We start from the raw sequence: 26,803 nt of genomic DNA on the forward strand, positions 1-26,803 counted from the left end.
CTCAAATGATTTTAGCAAATGGCTGCAATATAACAAAGTAAAAAATTTAAGGGGGTCTGAATACTTTCCGTCCCCACTGTAAATCTTTAAGCAAACGTGTCAGAAAAATAAAACGTGAACCCACTTACTTCATGCAAAAATTCCCCTATTGCAGACCCCCTGCAGTTCTAATCTCCAATAAAAATTGTGGTACGTTATGGGGGAGCATGACATGTCTACATTCTGCCAAAAATGCAGCTTTTGGGGACTGAACAGACAATTGCCACATGTACTGTCACATGTTGACAAAAAGTGTGCTAAGGTGTGTGCAAATATCATCAAATATTATGAGTAGTTATCATTGATTGCCAGAAACATTTCAGGTGATGGTGGACATCAAAACAAAAGAGATGCTGCAGGATGATTCAGGCACTGGGTTGTGCACAGCACAGAATAGAGGAAGGTTTTCGTTTTGGAAAGTTTGCTTTAACATAATCCTCAAATTAAACTTAACACTGAATCCTAAATTTTAAGTACTGTATTACTATTTTTACCTAATCTGGTAACCCCTTACAGTTAGGCCTGTCTCTTGACTTTAATGCTAAACTAGCCTTTAACACTAAATTAAGTCCTAAAACTAAACACCTATTGGGAACCATGACCATAGGTGTCAAGATCTACCAGCACTAATATCTAAGTAGCAAGAAACATTTTTGCTTTAAATGTTTTCTTAGACTAGCATTGCTATTGTGGTACTACCCCAGGAGGAGCAACTAGATTGTTTGGGTCCTTCTACCCAACTGCAGTGATTCTCCAACTTTTGCAGAACCATATACTTCAGGTGCTTGTTGTAGAAGTCTTGAATCAGCAAAGTCACTTGGGCACTTGAATAAAGTAGAGCTCTGGTTGTAAAGGCACCACAGGTGAAGGGCCTATCAGCTTGACAGGGACGTTGGTAGAAGTATTTGAAGTAGTAGGCCTAGATAACTGGACCTTTCTTCTAAGGCTTTTAAAACTATGCTTCCAACAATGTTTTGAAGGTCAGCAGGCAACTCTCTTTTAAACAGCATAATTCAATACAATGCATCTTCAACTGTCTCTTTGAAGTGTAGGGAGAAGATCTATTTAAAGCGTTTGTTACCCCAACACTTCATATTCCTGATATGTGCCTGTTGTACCATGTACTTGTATGAGAAAGTATCTTGTTCTCCTTATATTGCTTCCTTCATGTGAAATCCCCGGTGTTCCTGCCAGTCTTTCTGCTTTCCTATTAAAAACTGACCACACTAAACAGGAGAGCACCTTGTTGTCAGTTCTCTAGCTATGGGAACTGAGTGTGCTGCTGCCTCTCCTCCCCCCAGTTCTTATACAGCTGAGAACAGGGGGAATGTGATCACTTATGAAAAAGGGAAAAAAAAAAGAAAAAAGGTATTTATAATGCTTTTTTATATCTATACATAAGTGTTTTGCCTTTCATTTCTATTTTAAACTGAATGAGTTGTTTCACAGGGTCATCGTTTACAATCACTTTAAATGCTTAGGCTTTCCCCTTCTTCTCTTGCTTCACATATTACATGGGAGATAGCTAAGGTGGTCTGATATCTGAGCGTCTCTTAACCTGGGTCCTCTAAATTTCCTCTGTTACTTCTGCAAGTTTTCCATCTTCTATGACAAACTTGGGCAAACTCACTTTAAATTGCATACACCAACAATTGTAACACACCACTACACCTGGTAAATTCTTAAAGGGGGAAGCTTGTGAAATCTCTTCAAGTTGTGCCATGGCCATTTCAGAATAGATGACAGTTGCACTTATTGGCTTAACTACCACAGACAGTTTCTTTACCTCTCACAACCTGGCAAAGGTGACTGAGCCCATCTTGGTAACATGACTGGCTGGTTCCACACAGACAAGCTTAACTGTGCCTGAACTACTGGCACAAAGAAATATCAGACAGTAGCACAATGACAAAAGAAATTGATCAACCTATCTATGAATCCCAATCTCTGAGAAGTCCATGGCTAGAGGAGAATATTTATTAATCAGTCCTATTGATGTTGGAGCCCTTAATGTTTGATGGAGCACTTTCTCTCAACCATTTGTAAACCTTAGCAATATTAACACTGGATGTTCAATAGGCTACCGCTATGGCACTTTGGTGAAGAGGTCTTAAATGCAGTCTTTTCTTGTGATGATCGCTATCACACTCAGGATGGAGGTAAATCAAAACTAAGCCACAGATCCTGACTAGGATCAGGCCAAAGGTAGCTGGCCATGCTGGGGCCTACCCCTCCAGCCTATGCCTCTTGGTCTCAACACTAGAAAGGTAGTGCAGAACACAGCAGAAAAGTCCCATGTCCTCTCCCTGGAAATGAATCCAGGGAGAGGACTTGGTACCTAGAATGACGGCAGATATGAAACAGCAGTACATGGCTCACATACAGCAAAAGCCTCATGTTCCAACCACTCTCTCAGCACAGCACATGGCTCTGGGCTCACTAGCACACAGACCAGCCACAGCTTGCACGGCTTCAGCTTCCTCTGTGGAGGCCTTCACTCCCTCTTCCCAGCAAAGGAAACCTAGTATCATCAAAGTCCTTGATAGCAAAATGCAGCAATGTCTCTCTGCTGCCCTGCTTCTCCTACAGTTTCTCAGCAGTAGCCTTAGCCCTTGTTTTCTGGGCTCCTGGACGCACGTGTCCCTCTGCTTAGCAAGCAGGTCCCAGCTCCACTACCTGCAGCTCAGCAACTCCCGTGGGTGTAACTGTAACAGGGTCATGGCGGTGGTCAATGGGAATCCGTCCCTGTCCTGTTGCCAGGAATGGGCTTAGTCCAGGCTGCACTGCAGCCATTGAATGTCCTCTCCTGCATTTCTGGTCTGCCTCTGCTCTGTCTCTACACAGGTGAGGGAGCAACATGCTGCTGATGGAGAAGGAATGCTCTGCCAGGTGGAAAAGGGCTATCAACGGCCCTATGATTTATCTATTTCACTGGATTTACATAGCAGTGCTTTTTCTTTAAAAAAAAAAAAACACACATACTGAATATATAGTTTGTGTTTTTTTTTTCCAACGGTATGATTGTTATATGGCCGCCTTTAGCTACAACATGGTAAGAGCTGGGAATATCTAAAGGAATTCAGGCAGAGGGCAAAATGATTAGTCACCAGTATTGCCCATGATCCCCACGCAGATGATTTTTCTCCATTATGGATTTATAATGCCTTGTTCTGTACTGTGTTTCAGCATAGAGACGCTGATCTTGGTAAAGGCAGGGCTTTGCGTCTCTATGTCAGAGGTTTCAGAAAGGAGAATAATTAGCAGCACAGTGGTGCATTTACCAAATCTCACTCCAAATCCACTAAAAATAGCAGTCAAAGGCATCAATGTGTTAGATCTCACATCGCAGTTACAGCTACTGTATGAGGCTTCAGGCACAGAAGTGTACATTCACACACCAGAAAGTGTTCTGCTATTTTTCAGAAGGAATTCAAGAGAAAAGATCCTTTTTGGGTGGAACAGTTTAAAACACAATACTGCTAGACATTCCCATTAACGCAAAACTTAACTTATGGGTTTAGGTCTACATTAAAGTAATAGGCTAAATTCTCTAGACTGCAATGTTGGTGTTTTTTGCCTAAAGGATCCCTATTTTAGCCATATGACCATTATTTTTAACTTCCAGTGGCCATCATTGCTGAACATACCTGTCAATATGGCAATTAACAATAGTTATGGATTAAGCCTAAAGTGTGAAAAACATAAAAACAGTTTCCTATTTTGATTTGCTTGTAAGGCATCTACTGGTGTGGGCAGCCCCTAATCAATCTGACTTCCCCTTTTCCTTTTGGGAAAGGCTTCATTGATATTTGCATGCCAGTGTTCTGCTTGACCCTGTGTGTTTCTTGCACTGGTTTACACGAGGCTGCCTTCTGCTGTTTTTTTTCCGAATTCTTTTTTATATATTTTCAACTGCATCTTTTTGGCTGTATCCCTGTTGTTTTTCGTAGCCGCTTTATACATTTTAGTTTCTCCATCTTATGTGGTGTCTGTTGGCTATTCAGGTCTGTACAATATGCTTAAAGCCAATAAACCTTTTGTTAAATAAATCCTGTAAGTCTTTTCAAGTCTATCTGTTGTTTCACACTACCAAACATTTTTTGACTGCAAAAAAAGCACTTTGCTGCAGTGCTGTCACTGCTTCCTAGGCAAAATATACAATGCACAATTGTAAGTACTGGTTCAGCCCAAAAATGGCTTCCTCAATTGTGAATTGTTGACACTCTTAGCCAGTGCAATTTTTATAGCCATTTTCTTTGATTATTATAAACATTCACTGCATGCTTCTCCTCTGACTAGATGGAGAAATTGGACAGGACAGCTCTATAATTTATCTTCTTCTAACAGTGTGAGTAGAGAAACTGCTGCAAAAGGAAAAAAAATAAATAAGAGCTGTAGTCAGGAAGAGGATACAGGCCGGTTCCTTTAGATATGCACTCAAGTGGCAGAAGGTGTGTACAAAGCAATTCAGCCTGAGACCAAACTTCTTGACCCTTGAACAAATATCTGAGAAACAATAGCATTAGTGAAATTGTTTACGCTGGGTAGTTTCCTCTTTCTCCAGCAGCAATGCTGATGGTTTTTTTCTTAGGCATCTCAAGCTATTAAAAATAAGCCTTGACTCAATTTCATAATTTATGCTGGCCAGTAAAATTAAGACTATATAGCCAATACAATAGTAAGTTTAGTATCTATAATCTTTGTATATATGGGTAATGTATAATTACAACATCTTTACAATTACAGGAAGAGTAAAAAGATTCTAACATACAGTATGTCTGCCCAATAAATGAACAAATTCAGCAGGAAAATCTATGCTCTACAACCATTAAGTTAAAATAGATCTAAACTTAAAAACAGAAAATTAAGGGCTTGCCAGCCCTTAGATGTGGCTACATTAGTTATAATTTTTTTCGGAATAGGATAATTTTCCTTTAACATTACAGAAAATACCTGTTAATATTGCCAGAAATGTAGTGTCCTTGTCATTTCCTGTAACCTTAAAGAGGAACTTTGCCCTGTTAAAATTCTCCTCCTGATGCCTTTTTTGTTGGGCCACCATTTTGAAATATTCCTGGCATGCGCAGATGTGCTACAGGTCTTTGTCAGGTATTTAGGATGTGCTCCTCAGTAAAACACTGCCTCCTAGGATGTGTGACATGGATATCCTAGAAGGCAGTGGAAACCCCTATGCCATTCTCGTCTAGGCAAGGAAGCAGGAGGTGTTGGACTGCAGCACAAAAAAAGGAATAAAGGTTTCCAAAAAATGCTGAAATATGTTCTACTATTGTGTAAGACGGGCCGGGTAAAAAACAGGAGTGAAAAAGCTCTTTTATGGAAACTTGCACACAGGGCGTCTAGACACTTTGTGTCCAATCCCGGCATTTCAGTGTTCCTGGGAGGTACAGGTGCAGCATTTAGCCCTGGTGCTTACAACCTGTCTATAACAGGCTGCGTGACATGGTACTCACATTCCGGGCATTTGTCCCTGAACACATAGGGACTTAAACATGAGTACGGCTTGGTACAGCGTTTAGTGCTGTCAACCCGCAGCATATTTCAGCCTGCCATAGACTTTGACAGGCTGCAGGCAGTGGGGGTTGACGCTGCACCAAAATTGACAGAACTGGATACACATGGTCTAAACGCTCAAATGTGCAAGTAGCCAGTAGAAGATCCACTTTGAAAAAAAGCACAAATAACCAAATCTTTTTTGTGTCAACTGCTAGCCCCATCAGTTCATCGTGTAACCAAGATGAACAAAGGCAGACATGTTTGTCCAGTCTGTGTGACACACATAGCTCCTTCCACAGATACAAATAAATGAGTGTATTCACAAAGAAACAAAGTTTGTTATTTGCAAGATAACAGGTGAAAATAAAGCAAAACTAATGCAGTCACTAAATGTAAGGACTGGTAAGCTTCAATATATTATATTTTTGTTAAGGGGTCTATATACACTTTAATTGCCATTATCATATAGTGTATATTTTGTTTTTATAATGGTTACTTTGATAAGCCCGAATTACAAAAAAATAGTCCTTCGTAAAATGCTACATCTTTTTAGGATTGTTCAGCCACCAACAGTCCCTTACCATCAGAGTTGCTGTTCATGTTCTGTTGTGTGGTTAATATTATATATGGATTTTTTTTATATGGCTAGCATTTGCTATTTGGAAACACAACCTTTTCTACCACGGTAGTATAACATTCATGTAATCATGTAAATAGGAATAATTATACATCTGTTATATCTTTATCTTCTACAGCTATAAGTAGCTCTAAGATGCAGTAATCACTAATGTATTACCAGTAATGTCTGATAATCAAGGTGTTAAGGTGTTTACATTAGGAGAGGGAGCAGTTCAAACCTCAAACTGCTGGGGTGCCTTGCAAAAAGCAGGGGATTGCAGATCATAACATCTGCCCCACGCAAAAAAAAAAAAAAAAAAAAAAAAAAAAGTATCCAGTCTATTTCCCTTTTTTTTTTTCATTTTTAGCAATAACGTTTTAGTCTCAAACTGCACAGTAAAAACAAGCAACGCATTATTGTAATGTTCAAATGGATTATTCTTACCAGTTGTCAAATTCTTTGATGTGCTCTGTGATTTGTGCATTTCAGTTTCCTTAAAACTAAGATCTTCTTGCATAATTTTAAGTTCTTGAGCAGTGACAGAAGAAATTTGTTTCATCCTATTTATATTCTGTGTGAAAGTAAAGTAATGCCAACATTAATAAAGCATCAACTGGAAACAAAAGTATCATGGCAAAAACTAAGAACTAAGACAAACCCAAACATACACACTATTCAAAGTAAGTGCCTTAGTACACTACATTCTTAGTGCCCTATAACAAAGGATATAATTGCTTCTGAAAACGACCTCACCCTGCTTGAGTGTTCCAGCAGCGTGACAATGGTTGCTTCTATCTCTGATTTCCGTTCCATCTCCTGATTCTTATTTTCTTCAAAAGTGGCAAAAAAGTCTGAAATAAAAATTATAGACCTGTGAGGAATGCTAAAAAACAAAGCAAGTTGAGCCGCTTTAAATATTACCCTATATATAGCTTTATTATTAGTACCAGTGCAGGACTCAGCTTTCCATCCCAGCCTGTGTAGCAGGAGTGCTAAGAGCGGCTCCTGTGTGGGTGAACAGTGTAAACAGTTGTAATGCACTTCATTCATAATAAATACAATGAATAATATTGTTACACTGCATTCTGTTGCAGTTTTTACAAGCAGAATAAAGACTCCCACTGATCCACATCTGTGGGTTTCTGTAAAAAAATACAGATTTAAAAAAAAAATAATTATTGAGTTTGTAGTTCACCTTTAAACTCATTTTCCTGTGGTACATCACAGGGCACAGGGTATTTTCAAATTAATTACTATAGAATTCAGCTGCCACCTTCAGGTGACTGGACACTGGCAAAAAAAAGACAGGACATCTCTGCCTAGGCACAACCCCTTCCAGCTAGGCATAGCTTCAGTTTTGTAGTAAGCCATGAAACAGTTAAGGATGAGGGGTGGGTTCCCTGTGTCCTGTGATGTACACCAAGAAAAGGATTTTACAGGTAAACCAAAAATCAAATTTTCTTTATCGTACATGCAAGGACACAAGGTATCTTCATATCCATTACAATAGAGCTGTCCCAAAGCACAGAACGTGAGGCGAGGGCAACACGGCAAAAAGCCAACAGACCCCAAACAACCAAACAAGAACAGGTAAGAATTTCATGTAGCAGCCTGCAATATCACACAACCAAAGGTTGCATCCCCAGAGGCTGGATGTCCACCAGGTGAAACTTTGTGAAAGTATGACTGAACGGCAGGTAGCAGCCTTGCAAACCCGACCTACCAAAGCTTGATGCTGTGCAGCCCAGAATGCACCAACCTTCCTGGTAGCATGAGCTGTCATCGAGAACAGCGTCACTTTGCCTTTTAGACCATAAGCTTGAGAAATAAGCTGATGAATCCAACGAGAAATGGTAGATTTCAAAGCTGTATGACCCTTCTGTGCCCCTTTAGAATGTACAAAGAGGGAATCCGACTGATGAATTACAGCAGTTGCCTTCAGGTAAACCTTGACTACAGAAATCACATCCAATGCATGAAGAGCCTTGTGTTCCCTGGCATCTGAGGCTTAGGGTAGAAAGAAGGCAACACAATACCCTGGTTAAGATGCAATAAGGAAAACACACTAAGTAGAAAGGATACCAGAGGGCGCAAAACCACCTTATCACGATTGATCACCAGGAATAGTTCCTTACATGCAAAAGCAGCCACTTCAGGAACTCTGCAAGCTGAAGTAATGGTAACCATAAAAATAACTTTCCATGTCAGGTGGATTAAGGCTACATTCAAACTGGAGAAGCGGCCACACCTAGCCACTGCGAGCTGCAGCAGGAAATTGACAGTGTAAATGAAGCATAAGGGAATATCCTGCATGGGTTAAAACCGAGATTTCTGTAAAACAAAAAGTTCCAAGTTAGGATCCCATGGGGTCAACAGAGTCCTGACTGGTGAAACAATACGTGTGACATCTTGTACAAAGGCATGCACCAAGGAACCCAAACCAGTAGGTCTCTGAAAAAGGACCACAAAGGCCGAAATCTAAATCTTGATGGTACTTAACGCCCGGCCCTGGTCAATTCCAGAAAGGAGAAATGCCAGAATGCATAAATGAATAAAGCCCCCAAGGGTCACACTAATCAAAATAAGACTTCCAAGCCCAATGCTAAATCTTCAGTGAAGTCACCTTCCTAGCATTCAGAAAGGAAGGAATAACCAAATCAGATACCCCCTGTCTCTCAAGATCCTAGCTTCAACAGCTATGCCATTAAACCCAGGGACTGTAAAGAAGGAAGGTCAGACACTGAAACACAGGAGGTTGGGTTGATCCGGCAGGGTCCAAGGTTCACTCACTGACAGGTTTACAATCTCAGAGTACTAAGTTCTCTTGGCCCAAGCTGGGGTGATCAGGATTACCAGATTGCCTTCCACCCAAATCCTGTGATGCAGACAAGGTAGAAGCTGTAACGGCAGAAGGGCATACATTAGGGAGAAATGGTACTATGGTGTCACCAAGGCATCTACTGTGAACACTTAGGGATCCTTGGTCCTGGATACAAACCTGTCCAGCATCACATTATTATTATACAGGATTTATATATCATCAACAGATTGCGTAGTGCTTTATAATATAAATGGAGTACAGTACAGTTACAATACAAGAAGGTTAAGAGGGCCGGGCGCATAAGTTCTTACAATATAATAGGGTGGTGCAAGTGATACAAAAAGTAAAAACTGTGAGAAATGAGCTAATGGAAGAATTAAAACTTCAGTTTTAGGTGGAAGCAGGATAGGCTTCCATGATGCAATGATTTTTTTAGGGATCGCCTAAAGGTGGACAGAGTAGGAGATAGCAGACCAGATTGCATTAGAGAGTTCCAGAGGATGGGAGAAGCTCTGGAGAAGTCCTGCAGATGAACAAGGGAGGAGGAGAACAGAGAGTTAGAGAGTAGGAGGTCTTGGGAGAAGCGGAGAGGATGGTTTGGTTGATATTTTGAGACAAAATTGGTGATGTAGCTTGGGGCAGATTTGTGAATGGCTTTCTATGTTGTTAGTATTTGGAAATTTGCATTGAACCTGCATTGAATGGAGCCTTGTGGGAACATGAGGCACCGGAAGTGACGTGGGGGAGCTTGCAGCTCGTTTCTTATATGCCTGTTTGATACTTCTTATTGTGAGTACCTTGCTTTTACTTCTATTGTTTGCCAATAAACATTTGAAAATACTACACTATCGTGCATCCCTTTTTCCATCCCCCCATGTCCCACTGTGAGGCTTATGCAGACACACCAGGGACAAAAAGGGGACTCTGATTTCAGACTAGAGACACACACCAGCGGAGCCGGATACGCCAGACTGGGAGGTTGCCAGGATACATATTGAGATATACCCACATGCTATTACCTTACAGCGGTAAGGTAAGGATACATCTATACATTACGTTGCACAGGAGCCAGGAAGTCACCCATTACCAGCACTTTCCGTTAGAGAATTGCCACCAACATTTTGTCATTTCTTGTGGACACTGCTAATATACAGTCACAGTACTCATTTTTGCACTTTATATGGACACTATTCATCCTTTTTGATCCACCTATAAGAACATTTGTGCCATTTATCTATATGGAAATATTTGTATGTGCATTTTTAGGATTTACCCATTCTTTTAGGATTTATTTTAGGAATTACTATTTTAGTGAACCTTTTACTAAGTACTGTTTTTTTCACTTCATTTGCACATCATATGGATATATATATTTTTAAATATCTTTTAACTGTTTTATGAAGAATTATCTGAACATGTGACACGCTTATTATCATATTTTTGCTGTTTTATATAGAAACTGCAGGGCATGCGACTCGTTTCTATAGTACCTAGGATTTGTTATATATTGACCTAGATTATTGCCTATCTTGTACTGAGCACTTTTGCACCTATTTTTGCACATCATTTAGGTTCATAGGGCACCACTACCTTTACTTTATATACATAAATCAGTGAGAACGGATTCCACGGGAACACTAAGTCATCTGTTCCGCATGCTAGTGGATCCCTTGTTCTTGACACAAAGTTGTCGATTTTCTTGTTGAACCTGGACACAAACAGATCTACGTCTGGGATCCCTCATCTTCGGCATATTGCCAGGAAGATATCGGGTTGAATGGAACATTCTCCCGGGAACAACTGCTGGAGACTCAAGTAGTCTGCCTACCAATTTTCTATTCCCAGAATGAAGACTGCCGATAGGCAAGGTACATTGTTCTCTGCCCAAGTTAAGATATGATTCACTTCTATGGGTCGCACGACTTTTAGTGCCCCCTTTGTGATTGATATAGGCCACTGCTGTGGCATTGTCGGATTGGTTCCTGACAGGACAATTCCGTGACCTGAACGTCCAGGCCCTCAGGGCCAAGCTCGCTGCCCGGGTCTCTAGAATGGTGATGGGCAAGGTCATTTTTGATCTGGACTATTTTCCTTGGACAGTCGCCTCTTCCAGGACTGCTCCCCAACTCGAAAGGCTGGCATCTGTTGTTACCATCTTCCAGGTAGCTGGTAGGAAAGATTTTCTCTTCTGCAGATTCTTGGTTATCAACCACCAACTGAGGCTTCGGCACACCTTGGAGACAGACACATTGGGAAATCTAGAGCTTGGACCTTCTTGTTACTGTTTTGCAGCAGCCTCAAATGAAACTGAGCATAAGAAATGGCCTCGAATGAAGCCACCATCTTTCCCAACAACCTCATGCAAAGTCGAACAGAGGATTCTGCTTTGCCTTGACCATCTGAATCAGTTCCTTTATGGCACTGAACTTCGCCTGGGGCAAGAATACCTTTTTCTGGGCTGTATCCATAATTAGACCCAAGTATTCCAATCCCTTTGATAGTTTTTTTAAGGAGGATTTCTCTCGGTTGAGAATCCAACCTAGGTATTCCAGGTAGTTGACTGTAGATCATACTTTGGTCTAAGTGGGCTACCGAATGGTCTATCAAGAGCAGATCGTCTAGGTAAGCTATAATCGTTATACCTTGGGGCCTTAATCCGGCTACAGGAGGGACCTGGACCTTTGTAAATACTCGAGGTGCAGTAGCTAGACCGAAAGAACTTCTTATCTGTTGGATCCCTAAGCATTTGAGCATTGTCTATTGGACAAGTCAAACTTTCAGTCCTAGAGGATATAGCAGCGACAATTGCTGGTATCTCCCACCTTTTAATGAATTTTTCCTCCATAGGATAAAGTATTAAAACTTTATAGGAGGAAAAAAATGCTTATCTGGGTGATCCTACTCAGAATACATAAGCATTTCCAGCAATGAATGGACAGGAAAGGCATGCGCAGCCTGAGGAGGCTTTAGTGAACCCAAACAAAAAGTGGGCATATCAACCAACTCAATGAAGAGTAGCAAAAATGTGGAGCGGACAAATTCAGTAAGAATTGCACCATCAAGATTTCAGATTGTGAAGCTGATCCCCCCGCATTTGACCCCTCAGAAGAGGAGTCATCAGCCTTTTCATGGTCCCCTAAGGGAAATTCATCTTCTCCCACCCCCCGATCCTCAGTTTGAGGGTCCTGGTTAATGGAAAGGGACCAGTCGCTTTGTATCCCATTCTAGGATGCGATTAAAGCCGCTAGCCAAGCCTATCATGGCTTGAGGAATCGCTTACCCTGACCGGCCACCCCAGAACTCTCAGGGGAGGATGCCATTGTAGAGATGAGTTTAGGCTGTTTAGAGCTTGAAGGAGTCCTTTTAAGCCCTTTTTGGGGTGTTTCTACCTCCCCTTCTGACCATAGCCCGATACGCAAATGCAGAGGTACTACCAGAAGAAATCACATTCACTGCTTGAGCAAATAGTCCAGCAACTGTCGCTGCTATTAACGTCAGCCTGATGCTTCAGTAAATGTGCCAAAGAAATGCCTGTGTCACCACTTACATGCCCCTTTTTTTTTTGCTTTTGTGTCTCTCCGACAGCTACAGTCAGCAAAAATGGAGCCTTTTAAAAGTACTCTGGCACTGGACGTTGCTGCTCCATGCCAACGCCATGCCACGCCCGCTTCATATTCCCACCGCGTCCCCCCTCTTTTCAAAAAAGAGTGGGCCTCCAATCCAACGGGATCTGCGCGCGCGTGTCTGTGGGGGGGAGAGCCGTGACAAACCGCCGTACAGAGGCGTTGGAGAATGGAGCGGCATCCGCTGATCATTCTGGCTTCTCCCTCTACTCAGGGAGAGAATGAAAGCTTTTGTCCAGGTGGGGGGTATTTTTAGGAAAAATCCCCCCCCCCACCCCAACATCTTACAGGAGTCCTGTGACTGTTAGCCGGAGAGAAGTCTGTCAGCGTCTGCTGACACAGCATGATCTGAGAAAGCATGACAAGGTATGTGCTCTATACAGCCCCCAGTGGTGACTTTTAGGCATGACAACATTTACTTTTCAAAGGAGACAATTCATAAGAAACTTAAAAATTCCTTAGAAATCTCCACTTACCTTTCCCGCTGCAGGGATTTCTGTGGTAAAACCAACAGACCCAATCTTCACCCCTCACGGTGGGCTCCATTTAAAAACCTTCAGGAATCGGGGCCCCTTTTTATTGGGGGATCCATACTCTTGAACCCGTAAAAAACCCGAACAAAAAAACCTTATGGCTGAAAAAAAACAAAAGTACTGGATCCTGGGGTCCAGCTCTCTAAAAAGAGACACTTTACGGGCTAAACCTCGTTTCTTCTGCCACGAGGCCCAGGTACCATTCAATTTGGCCTAAAAAGACACTTTGAATGGATCCAGCTGCATAGTTAGCCCCAGCAAGGATTGCTCCAGTGAAGCTCAGCACAGCACATCTTTACTCGTGACCAACACCTAAGACACTGGCGAACAAAATGAGGTACTCCCTGTAGTGGGAGGGGTTATATGGGAGTGGACTTCCTGTTTAGGGTGTGCCAGTGTCCATTACCTGAAGGAGGCCTATAACCTACATAGTAATTACTATGGCTCTGTGTCCCGTGATGTAAGAAATTACGTTGGCAAAGTGGTTGCGATATCCTGACCGGATGTCATATGACATTGTCAGGATATCAAGCCGCTGTTCGCGGTGATCGTTGTTGCAGCGTGTCAGTCGGACACAGCGCAACGCTGATCTAGGTAACGAGTTTCTGACAGAGACTCTTTACCACGTGATCAGCCATGTCCAATCACGGCTGATCACAGTGTAAACAGGAAGAGCCGTTGATTGGCTTTTCCTCACTCGCGTCTGACAGATGCGAGTAGAGGAGAGCCGATCGGCTGCTCTCCTGACAGGGGGGTCTGTGCTGATTGTTTATCAGCGCAGCCCCCCCAGGACCGCCAGGACCACCTGGTATGCCACCCTAGACCACCAGGGAAATGCCAATCAGTGCCCAGGCAGCTGCCAATGAAAAATTCCTGCCAGTGCCACCAGTGATGCCCATCAGTATATCAGTGCCAGCCATCAGTGCCCATCAATGCCCATCAGTGCCACCTTTCATTGCCCATCAGTACCGTCTATCAGTGCCACCCATAAGTACCCATTAGTGCAGCCTTTCAGTGCCCATCAGTGCCCACCAGTGCCACCTATGAGTACCCATCAGTGCTGCCTATCAGTGCCCATCAGTGCTGCCTATCAGTGCCCATCGTCAGTGCCTATCGGTGTCACCTCATCAGTGCCATCTCATTGGTGTCACCTCATCGGTACCGCCTTATCAGTGCAGCTTATCAGTGCCCATCAGAGAAGGGGAAAACTTACTTATTTACAAAATTTTATAACAAAAACAAAGAAAATTTTGTTGTTTTTTTTTCAAAATTCAATATTTCAAAATACCACCAAAAGAAAGTTTTATTTGTCGGAACAAAATGATAAAAAATTTAGTTTGGGTACAGAGTAGCATGACTGCGCAATTGTCATTTAAAAAGTGACAGCACTGAAAGCTGAAAATTGGCCTGGGCAGGAAGGTGCGAAAGTGCCCTGTATTGAAGTGGTTAAACAATTGCCCTTCAAATATTTTAAGGCCCCTTTCACATGGGCACCTCCACTAAGCGGAATCCGCTTACTCAGCAGGGGTTCCCTCTGCTGATCCCCACTGAACAGGCGGGTGACAGGTCCGTATCCGCTCTGCTATGCAGAGCAGACACAGTCCCGCTCGCCTCTATGGGGCAAATGGATGGAAAAAGACCACCTATTTGTTTCCATCCGATGCCATCCAACCTGATCCACTGGACGGATGGGGAAATAGGACCACCATCCGTCTGTTTTTGGATAAGATCAGATGGCGGCAGGTGTCAGCAGACATCCGCTGCTCCACAGAACAGACTGGAGGGTTCGATCATGTTCACCTAAAAAAAGGACATGATGAGTACTGCGGCATCAGCGATGGACGTATTTTCTAATGCTGAGGTAAATAAAACAGGATTCAGCATTAAGCCCTTGCTAAGAAGAGTTTGGCATTTATAAGTGGACCCTTACATTATGTTTTAAGGAGGTGCATGAATTGTATTATAACTTGGGCAATTGACTTAGGCATCCAAGCACCATCTATGACAGCTTTATGTCTCAAGTCCAGCATTCAACTCTATCATCTATTCAGATTAATGCGAAGACTACACTTGTGATTACTGTAAATATCTTGCAACTGAAAGATTTAAACATTCATCAACAGTAACTGCATCTGTGCAACACACTAAAATCAATGTGATGATAACAGGATGATTGCCAATGAGTAGTTAAATCTCAGCACCTCTTAGGACTTACACTGCACACCAGCTAGCATCTCTTGCTCATTTTTTTTTATTAGGTTAAAGTGTAACTTTAGGGTGCCCAATGACAACAGATGACAAAACTGTGTGACAGTACAATATCGAACAACAGAAAATGACAACCCAGAATGAGTGTTCTCAGGGAAAAAATAATCAGGTCTCCATCCTCCTATCCAGTAAACTGCCCTGGACCTTGAGAGGCTCCATGATAGACGGAGAGGGATGTTTTGCATTTATCAAAGGCCTCAAAGGTGACGTACAATTGACACTAGCAATCAATATACTCCCTGAATGACCATCGGGATACTTTTATCCGCCATACTCTAGCCAAACTCTCAGACTTCCATGAAGGCCAACAGATTCTGGGAGGGGATCTTAACGTCCCCCTGACCCCCACAGTAGACACGTTCTCTGGCTCTTACTCTGTCCCCATGGGCTCTCGCAAGCGGATTGCACAGGCTCTGCACGGAGCCCAACTGGTTGACGTGTGGCACCTTCAACAGTCAGGGGAGAGGGACTATATGTTCTCTCCCCCCCCACAAAATCTATACGAGAATAGATTATTTCCTTATCCCCCTTGGCCAGCTTCAGGCAGTATGCACTTCCTTCATCAGACAAAGGACATGGTCCGATTATGCCCCCATCTCGTTGACTTATGCACTTTCTGACGCCCCCTCCCAGAGGACACGCTTCTGGCGGCTAAATGAAAGCCTCCTACAGAAACCGGAGGTCCTAGAGGAGGTGACCAGGGAATTACTCTTCTATTTCCAAACAAAAACGACAGCAGACTGCAACCCGGGAATAGTGTGGGAGACTCACAAACCTGTCATTAGAGATATCCTTATAAAACACGGTGCTCCGATAAAGAGGGCAAGGGAAAGGCAACTAGAGCTGCTCCTTTCCAAACTTCACACCGTCGAGTCCCAACATAAATGCCCCCCACCCCAGACGCTGAACTTACCTCCCTTTGTGCCCAAATCAATGACCTCCTCTGCTACAGGACCAAGGCAGCACTACAAAAATTTCCGCCTTACAACGTATGAATCTGGAGACAAGTGCGGAAAACTCTAGCCAGAACGGTCAGGGATAATAAATTACTAACATATATCCCCCAAATCAAAATACCAACTGACCCGAAGATTAGCTTACCTACCCAAATCACCAAGGCGTTTCGGGATTTCTACACGTCTCTGTATAACTTACCGGCCCCAACAGGTTTCCAAACTCGGATAGATGAATACATATCATCCGCTCAGATCCCTACACTATCAACGGAATGTAGAGATGAACTAGATGCCCCGATAACTTCACAGGAACTGGCACAAGCTCTTGGCTCGACCAAGCCGGGTAAGGCCTTACCCTTCAATATTATAAGACCTTACTCCCGATAAGAAGTCCTCGAATGGTAAATTTCTTCAATGACCTGGTTACGGAGGCAGCCTTGCCCAGTGACACCCTAAGGGCGCATATCTCCGTCATCCCGAAGGAAGGCAAGGACCCGACATTATGTAGCAGCTATAGACCCATCTCCCTCCTAAACACTGACCTCAAGTTGTTCACCAAGATCCTAGGGACCCGCCTCAACAGACATCTCCAAGACCTGATCCATTAGATCAAGTGGGATTTATTCCCACTAGGGAAGCTAGGGACAGTACAATTCAAGAACCTGCTACACATTGCTAAATCAGACCCACACGCCCTCTGTGTTTTTTAGCACCGATGCAGAGAAGGCATTTGATTGCGTCGACTGGAAATTCATGTTTGCGGTCCTTAGACAGGTCGGGCCAGGGGAAACCATAATTAGTTGGATCGCTCAAGTCTACTCAACCCCTAAAGCGCAGGTCAAGGCCAACGGACTACTCACAGACCCCTTCCCAATCACGAATGATACTAGACAGGGCTGCCCTCTGTCGCTCCTTTTATTTGCCCTCTCCCTGGAGCTGTTCCTTTATAAAGTCAGACTGAACCCAGACATCCAAGGCCTCACAGTCGGGGAAACCCAATACAAATTTTCAGCATACGTAGACAACTTATGCCCTGTACACATGATCGGACATTGATCGGACATTCAGACAACAAAATCCATGGATTTTTTCTGACTGATGCTGGCTCAAACTTGTCTTGCATACACATGGTCGCACAAAGTTGTCGGAAAATCCAATCGTTCTGAACGCGGTGACATAAAACACGTACGTCGGGACTATAAATGGGGCAGTAGCCAATAGCTTTCGTCTCTTAATTTATTCTGAGCATGCGTGGCACTTTGTGCGTCGGATTTGTGTACACACGATCGGAAATTTAACCGATCGGATTTTGTTGTCGGAAAATTTAATAGCCTGCTCTCAAACCTTGTGTGTCGGAAATTCCGACTGAAAAAGTCCGATGGAGCTCACACACGATCGGAATTTCCGACAACACAATCTGATCGCACTTTTTCCGTCGGAAAATCCGACCGTGTGTACAGGGCATTACTCTTCTCCCTAATGAACCCCTCCATCTCACTCCCAAACCTCCTTCGCAAATTCGAACTCTATGGAACTATATCCAACCTGAAGATAAACTACAGCAAATCAGAAGCCATGAGTGTAGAATTGCCGCCTGCCCTTATGTCATCGCTTCGCTCTAATTTCAATTTTAAATGGACAAATACTGCCCTGAAATACTTGGGCACTTTTGTACCAGCTGACCTGTCCCGTGCCTTTGCACTAAACTTTCCACCATTACTAACTAAAACCAGCACCCTGTTGGAACCCTGGCACAAGGGTCTTCACTGGTTCGGTAGGTGTAACCTGATTAAGATGTGTATTCTGCCCAAGTTCCTCTACCTGCTCCAGGCACTTCCTATTCGAATCCCTCTTCAGTATTTTACATAGGTACATACTCGGTAACTAGATTCATCTAGGCGAACAAGATGTCTCGCCTACCCCGCTACCTTATGTCTCTTCCCAAGCTCAGGGGTGGCCTGGCAATAAAGAAATATTACCAAGCTACCCATCTTGGTAGGGTCATTGATTGGTGCAGCCATCATGACTCCAAGCTCTGGACGCATCTGGAACAAGCCCAAACACAAGTGCCGTTAAAAGGAGCCATCTGGTGCTCTGACCACCTACCAGGATTGCTGAAAAAGCATCCCTTACTAGGTACGACGCTCTGTGTAGGCTCCCAAGCCTGCCTTAAACACTCTCTGTCCACACCCGACTCACCACTGTTCCCCATTATAGAAAATCCTCAGTTCCCTCCCAGGCTGGACCCCCGTGTTAGTGCAACACTCAATGCGGCAAACCGTACCCAGGCACAACACTTCCTGGTAAAGGATTCATGGCCCACTCTGGAGACACTGAGGAGCGACACGGGTCCATTCAAGCTTCCTTTCTGGACTGCCCTGCAATTACACTACCTCACATTTAAAATCTTCCATCTGCACAAAAGTACAGGAGACAAATTACAAGCTCTTGACCAGGTGGAATTTTACCCCCACGTACTACAGAAATACTATCCAGGCACGTCCTCACTCTGCTGGAGATGTCAAGGGGACAGGGGAGCGCTACTGCACGTATTCTGGTCCTGCCCGAAACTATTCCACTTCTGGTCCACAGTCTGAACGACCATTCAGAAATTCACAGAATACACTGTTCCGGATGGCCCGGCCTTCTTCTTACTACATGTCTCCACCATCTCGGCTAAGTTATACAAAAGATCCATTGTGCGTCATCTATTGAATGCCACCAAATCGTGTATCCCACTTAACTGAAAGAAGCAATCCCCACCAACTATAGCCAGTGTGCTCCGGAAGGTGGAAGATATTAACAAGCTGAAAGACCTAGTTCTTACTGCACGACACCAACAGGAAAAATACTCCAAGACGTGGGCGCTATGGAATCAGTTCATTCTCTTCCCAGAGGGTGTTGCCCTTCTGGCCCCCAGACAGCGCAGACATGTCTGCAAGTCCGCGCGATACGACCTCCCTGAGCCAACCAGGGTCCCACCCAATCCACTCTGGCCTTACATCCTCTACTCGTCCTATTTTTCTTCTCCCCCCTCTACTCCTTTTCTCTTCCCCTTTCCATCTCACTTTGCTTGCTGTCTATAGTTATTATATCTACCTGTTCTTCTTGTTTTTTAGTAACAAGAAAACCGTAAGATGAGATTCATGGAATAACACTTTATTTTATCATCACATATACAGAAATGCTATCATAGGAGGTAGAATACATACTATCCCTAGGGCACCTATACACCTAGAAGGTTTGTCGTGCCAGAAAATGCTAGGAGATACATCTAATCCCTGTCAATGAGCACACCTCTTCTGTATTATTACAAACTATTGTGTTGTGTATCACCATCTGCGCTCACAGATTATAATATGCCTCTGTATCTTCATTTTGTTGACCCTGTGGGTCTTGTCTTTTTGACTAAATAAAAAATTTGAAAAAAAAGAAGTAATCAGGCAGGTTATTTACCTTATTTGCCCACTGCCAGTACTGTTGCCCAGCACTCTTCCTTTACTACCCCTACTATCACACTTTGCACAACTATAGCAATTCTGTTTAGGCAAAGTGACTTGGGCAAATAAGTCATACATGTCTGGCTATACACCAATGTCTTTAGAGTATTAGGTGTTTGATTAGCTCCATGTGCCCTAAGGCATCTGATCAAAAATACTTGCCCAAGGAGAAGCTCACAGCTCTATATTCTTCCTTTTTGGTACAACTTATTTTAAGAGGTTCTTCTCCCAAAACGAGAAATGTTTTGTTTTCTTAACACATATAATGGTCAGATATGAAAAATTATTATATTATTAATGCAGCAATATATTTTATTTCAATTTATTTAAAAATTCTAGCTTGGAAATTAGTTTATAGAATTCTGTGCTTTACTGGATAACGTTAAAACCCCTTGGAGATGCAATTTTATTTGTTTAAGGACCATATAAATATTGGATTGTGGATGTAGAAAATTTCAGGAAACAAAGAAACTTAAATTTCCTGCCAAGCTATTTCTTCCTTTAAAAGAAATCCCAACTCTCAGCGGAAGCCATATAGGTAAACAAGTGCATTGTGTGCAAGACAAATTTTGACATAGTACTCTTATTTTCAAAAGTGAATTTCCTATTTAAAATAAAATAAATTGTACACATAGGAACAAAACAGAAAACACAATGCAGTGCAGCGATGAAAAATGTATGCACTAGTAAAACTGAGCTACAGACAATAAAAACTTTTTTCTGTACATTTAAAATGCTGGCACCTAGCTTTTTCCTATTTTTCAGTAAATTCTTAAGTTACAAATGCATCCTGCAGATGAAAAATAAACTTAACAAGAAAGAGAAACGGGGACTTGCCTGCCAAAGTTTATCTCATAAGAACTCTGCACTATTCCATAGCAAACCATGAGATTTAAACATTCAATCTTAATGTGGCAAAATTAGGCAACAGAAAGACAGAAAGCCTTTACACTGTCTGGTATTGTCCAAAGCTGCAGATGTAATGCATATTGTGCTGTAGAGAGAGACTATAGGGGGACCCCATGGGATTTCTTAGGTTGACACCTGACACTTAGCAGAACCAAACTAAAGTAGCAAAGCAAGAAGCTGAAACTAAACTAGGGAAAGCTGGAGCTCATTGCTGGAAATTTTAACCCAAAAACAGTCCAAGGGAAGAAGTAGCATATATCAAGGAAAAGCCAGGAGACAAATGCAGAAAATAATCTTGTTTGTAATGAGTAAAATAGGTCTGAGGTTCTCAAATGCAACCTACCAGGTGAAGATACAGATACCTATGATTGGGTAGTTGTTGAGTGCTCTGCTCTTAGTTTCAATACCACCTATTGAGGACAGGTGTACAGCTACAGTAGAACCAAGCCACAGTTCAGAATATGTTCCATTAGATAGCAGGCCAGATCTGACCACCTTAGGAAGACTGCAACAGGCTAAACAGAGTTACTATGAAAATAACTTTGATGAATGAGTGCCTATGACTGAATTTAATAGGGTGCTTATGGCAAACACAGTTTCTTAAAAAAGTGCTGTCATGAGAGAAGAAAGAACAGAGGCTGTCACTGCTGCTGTCCTTATAAAAATCCTTGTCGCCTGGCTTCATTACTTTTGATTCCAGGAACAAGCATGTTGTAAATAATTATTATATTATTATTATTATTATACAGTATTTATATAGCGCCAACAGTTTACGTAGCGCTTTACAACTTGAGGGTAGACAGTACAAGTACAATACAATTTGATACAGTAGGAATCAGAGGGCCCTGCTCCTTAGAGCTTACAATCTAAGAGAAATATACTGTATAACCTGCTAGTCATAAGGCACTTAGTCATAAGCCTTATGACGAAGACTTTCAGTGTGAAACGCATAAAGAGGTTCGTACACTGCTGTTACTATTGTGATCTCTCTTTATGAATAAACCTCCTGTTTTTCGACTTGCGGCATGGACCTGTCTTATAGCATTCTCAGAAAGAAAGCTCAGCAATAACAGTCTATATGGTTCTCTGGTGACAGGTGTAGTTTACACTTTCCTGAATAAGGATGATGACCCTTAAAAAAGAACCTTTCACAATTTACATATCACCCTCTTTGTTCAATGTGCAGTAGGAGAACAACAATGCAACTTGCTAGTAACGTTTGCACAGTATACTGATCAAATTGTTTTCGGCAGGATGGAGACACAAACTCATGTATATGAGCATCTACTCCCGCTCTGCAGCTGACAGATTTTAGGGAAAAAGCAACCTGAAAAGTTAGACAATCTTGACCAATAAATTATGTTATGCCCCTGGTAAGCCAGCATTGAGAATGCTTCCTCTTTCTCTTCCTAAAAGGAACACTTGTACGTCAAGAGAATTTATGTTTACAGCAGAACTTCACCCAAAGTCACGGTCAGTTTCCCAAAGTTAAGATGCCGATGCCTGGACCCAAAGACTGACAAAGGGCCAGGTCGAGTGAGGACATTGATGGATCCTGGGACAGGTAAAAGTGTGTTTTTTTTTTTTAATTCAGCAGCTACAGTGTTTGTAGCTGCTGACTTTTACATTTTGGTTTACAGGGTGATGATCCTCTTTAAGCTTGCTGCATAGCAAAGAAAGGTAATCATCACTAAGCATATGATTCTGTAATGTTGATAGTTTTATTGTGAAAACATATGTTTTAAAAGTGTTCAGTTTTCTTTAATTTTGTAGATGTTCCTTAAAACTGGTCATGTTATTCATGCACAATAAGTCCTTAATGACCATCTGATTCTTGAAAGGGCAGTTATGAAATAATAACCCCCAGGCTCCTATCAAAGCTTTAGGCTAGTACACAAGCCAACACTACAGGAGGTAACGTGTGGTATTCTAATTTGCTGAAAAGGTCAATTCATTTGCATGCTGATGACTTCTGATGATGACTTCTCATTAAGCTAATAGAAATATAGAAGTTCTAGAACGAGAAGTATACGTATACCTTGGGACTTGTTTAAAACAAGCAGTACACTGGACAAAACATCTGTATTGACCAAAGCAAACAATCTCATGTTGGCTTTCATCTTCTGGAAACACTTTCCTCCAATGAGTTTGGGGCTAATTAAGACCCCTTTCACATTGAGGCAGTTTTCAGGCATTTTAGCACCTGAAAACTGCCTGCCATTCTGTGCCTTTTTATTAAGGTAAAAACCATCCCACTAACGGCCAAAAAGGTGCCGCTAAAACACCGCTAAAGAGTCACAAAAAGGAGCGACACTTTAGCGCTAATGGCACGACGCTGCAGTGTGAAAGCCCGCTAACTCCTTTGTAAGGCACAAAATTAATAGAATTTATAAGCAGAGACAGCTTAGATGCTAAGTGAAAAGCAGCCTGTCAATGTTGATGTAATGGCATTGTTGTGAGTACTGTTCTTCTGTGATGCTGCATTAAAAGGTCAGTCTCGGAAAGATATAACTGGAATGTCACTTACTGTCCAAGCTTTCCTCTTTTTTCTTCAGCTCTTTGTACTTTTGCTTCTTCTCTCCTAAAACATAAAAAGTAAAGCTGTTATTGGGCATCCATGTAAATCAAAAATGAAAGTGTTTGTTAACCCACACTGATATCTTCATATAATCTTCTTTGTCTGCTAATGATAGGTGCTCCTGTCTGTGTTTTTTAAAAAAATGCTGTTTTATACATGATTTCAGAGTGGCACTCAGCGCTCACGTGACCGTCTCTCTCCTCGTCTCACAACTGCAGCAGGCGGGGCTGAGATTCCCTGCTGATGTCAGTCAGGACGAGCGGAGGAGAGAGTCGGCCGGTCACGTGAGCACTGATCGGCGCTCTAAAATAAGGTATAAACTGCATATTTTAAAATAAAACACAGACAGGAGCACCTATAAGCAAGCAAATTGGATTACATAAGAAATTAAAAGTTGGTTGTGAGAGGTTACTGCACATTATTACTGCTCACTGATTGGTTCCTAGAGGTTACTGCATATCCTTACCGCTCAATGATTGGTTGCAAGAGGTTAGTGCACAGCATTACTGCTCACTGATTGGTTGCTAAAGGTTACAGCACATCATCTCCTCACGGCCTGCACACCATGGACTGGGGAGGTGGGCGGGGACCCATCAATTGACAGAAAACTCCTAATCGTAGGACTCCTGGGATCAGTGGCAATGCTGGGGGGGTGGGTGGGGGTAGTGGGATCAGTGGCAATGCTGGGGGGTTGATGGGATCAGTGGCAGTGGTGGGAGTATCGGATTAGTTTGAAGGCACTACGCTGACAAATTCTGAATCATGTAGAGCAAAGCTGGAAATCTTTGGCAAGTATATAGTGGTGGATTGCACCAATGTAATGGGGAATTTACAATGACCATCAATGTGAGGGAGAATTTGCACCGATCACCATGTAATGGGCGATTTTACGCCACCCACCAATAGAAAAGAGGGATTTCTACACTGACACTTATGTAATAAGAGCAATTACACCAACCACCAGCGTAAGGGGAAATATACAATGACCCCCATGTAAGGGGAAATTTACACTGACAACCATTGTCGAGGAGATTTGTACTGACCACCAATGTAAGGTGACACTTCTACACCAATCACCAATGTTAGGGGGTATTTACACTGACCAACAATGTAAAGGGGGATTTACACTGAGCACCAGTGTAAGGGCAATTCTGCACTTACCACCAATGTAAAGGGGAATGTACACTGATCACCAATGTTATGAAGAATTTACACTGACAACCAATGTAATGGGGGATTTCACATCAACAGCCAACAAAGGGGGATTTATACACTGGACACCAATGTTAGGGGGATTTACACTGACCACCAATTTAAAGGGGGCTTCTACATGGACCACCAATGTAAGTGAGGACTCGAAACTGACCACAGATGCAAGTTTGGATTTTTTAACGATTACCAATATAAAGAGGAGTTTCTACACTGGCCACCAATGTAATGGGGATTTACACTGACCACCAATGTAAGGGGGACCTTCACACTGGCCACTAGTGTGAATGAAAGGATTGTACATTAAGCCTCAACGTAATGAGAAGATTTACACTGACCACCAATGTAACTGAGTCCTTTAGCCTGCGCTCACATTTGTGTGCATTGAGAATACATGCAAAATCGCTTTCCTGACACCACAGAAACATGCTGCCCTTTAGCAGATACACAGAAGTGCCATTAATTGTTAATGACACCCTCATGCATCAGCTGAGATGTGCATATTCACATGCACCAAAATTCAGGGTGCTGTGGCACCATGTTCTTTTGAAGAAGGGTTCCACCTCCAATTTGCTTACCTTTTGCAGAACAGGTTGACGTTAGGCTTAATGACCACAGTTGTAGGCAGGACTTTCAAGCACGCCCCTTTACCTCCCCAGTGGGCAGCATTCAGCAGAAGTGATGGTATATATGACCTCAGGGGGACATGATATACATAAGAATGCCGCCTCTATTTACATATCAATGTTGTGGCCTGGGACTATTTACATATTAATGCCACCACTATTTACATATCAATGCAGGTTATTTACATATAAACACAGGGTCTGCAGGTGAGTTATCTCTACATGACAATAGGGCAGAGCTGGGCAGCAACAGAACTTTACACTGAGATATCGGGACACAGCACGGGACTAAACCTTCAAGGGATAAGGGAATTTAAACTGGGATAGTTGGCAATTATGAAACAGCTGCTTTGGGCCCCACAATGATAGGGTCCAGGACAGCTGCCCCTTTTGCCCTGCCTTAAAAAATGGTCCTGCTTTAGAGTCATAGGTAATGATGTTGGTGCCAGATCAACAGGTACATAGCTGAAATGTAAAACGCGGCCTGGTCCATTAGGGTTGAAAAAACATAAGACTCGAAGTGAGCAGCTATAGTCTTAATTTTTTTTCCAGATTAACATTTGTGTCCATGTGTGATGATGTGTTACAATCTTAGTTGCTATGTGTTATTTGTAACTATCTATAGTATGGGGGCAGCCATATTTGCTCAAACATATGTAGGCTCTGCTTCCTTTGTGTTTTGCTGATCCTCTTTTTTCACTGCAAGTCTACAAGAGTGTGTCTGTCTAAGACTAAAACAAACACAAAGTTCCTTGAGCGTTAGGAGTTTTCAGCCATATAAATGGATGTACGGGCAGCCAGAGTATGGTAAAAAGAGGTAGTTGATCTGCATTTTTATGGCTCCTCAACCCCTCACCCCCGATCAATCACCACCACTGCAGCAGCTTGTCAAACCCACCCATTGAAATAAATTGTACAGCAACTGCACGCCAAACACAGCTATGGCAGTTGAAATGCTTTAGTTCAATGTAAAATCCCCCATTGAGAAGGTAAAAATCCCCCTTGGGATACAAAATAGGTGTGCAGGAGGCAGTAGTATTGCCTCCTGAATGCCTGTAAACCAGCTCCAAACTGCTTCTCAAAAAACAATATACAGCATATCGCTTTTTATCGCCCTAAATGATTCCTCAAAGGAACAATAGACTATTTGCATTTTTTATGGATTGGTAGCCATAGGCCATGTGATCTAGACTGCCTAGGTTGGGAGCAGCAGAATTGTATTCATGGCAAGAAAGATGAACATTTTATATTCACAATGCTTGCGCTAATTGCTAATGCTGACATTCTCAGCTGAATATCTTGGAATATGAATTATAATGATAGGCTGCCTGCCATTTGAGTGAGGAGATCTAATACACTCCACAGACTTATTCAACAGACCTCACACCTCACATCACAAAAGTTATTTATGATAGGGATAAAAACATTAGCATTTGACAGAGACAATAGTTTACAATAAAATCTGTATTTAACAGCCGATTTCATTTCACCAGCGTGTTTTTTTTTCTTATTCTGTCACATCTCACTTGAAAAATCATGTGCTAATGAAATGCTGAAAAAGCACTTTGGCCAAATGGGATTGCATCCGCATCCTCTTTCCTTAATTTA

General features: G+C 42.4%; 1 protein-coding gene across 1 annotated transcript in view; it reads right to left on the reverse strand.

The window, feature by feature from the left end:
- IFT74 (intraflagellar transport 74) overlaps window positions 1-26,803 on the reverse strand; it is a 188,517-nt gene that overhangs the window by 26,459 nt on the left and 135,255 nt on the right. Inside the window, exons 14-16 of the mRNA XM_073635941.1 lie at window positions 23,310-23,363; window positions 6,926-7,023; window positions 6,617-6,743 (exon numbers count right to left, since the gene is read on the reverse strand). Of these exons, the coding sequence (XP_073492042.1) occupies window positions 6,617-6,743; window positions 6,926-7,023; window positions 23,310-23,363 (279 nt within the window). The remainder of the gene's footprint in view (window positions 1-6,616; window positions 6,744-6,925; window positions 7,024-23,309; window positions 23,364-26,803) is intronic.

This window comes from Aquarana catesbeiana, linkage group LG01 (genome assembly GCF_042186555.1).
Source record: "Aquarana catesbeiana isolate 2022-GZ linkage group LG01, ASM4218655v1, whole genome shotgun sequence".
Taxonomy (NCBI): Eukaryota; Metazoa; Chordata; class Amphibia; order Anura; family Ranidae; genus Aquarana; species Aquarana catesbeiana.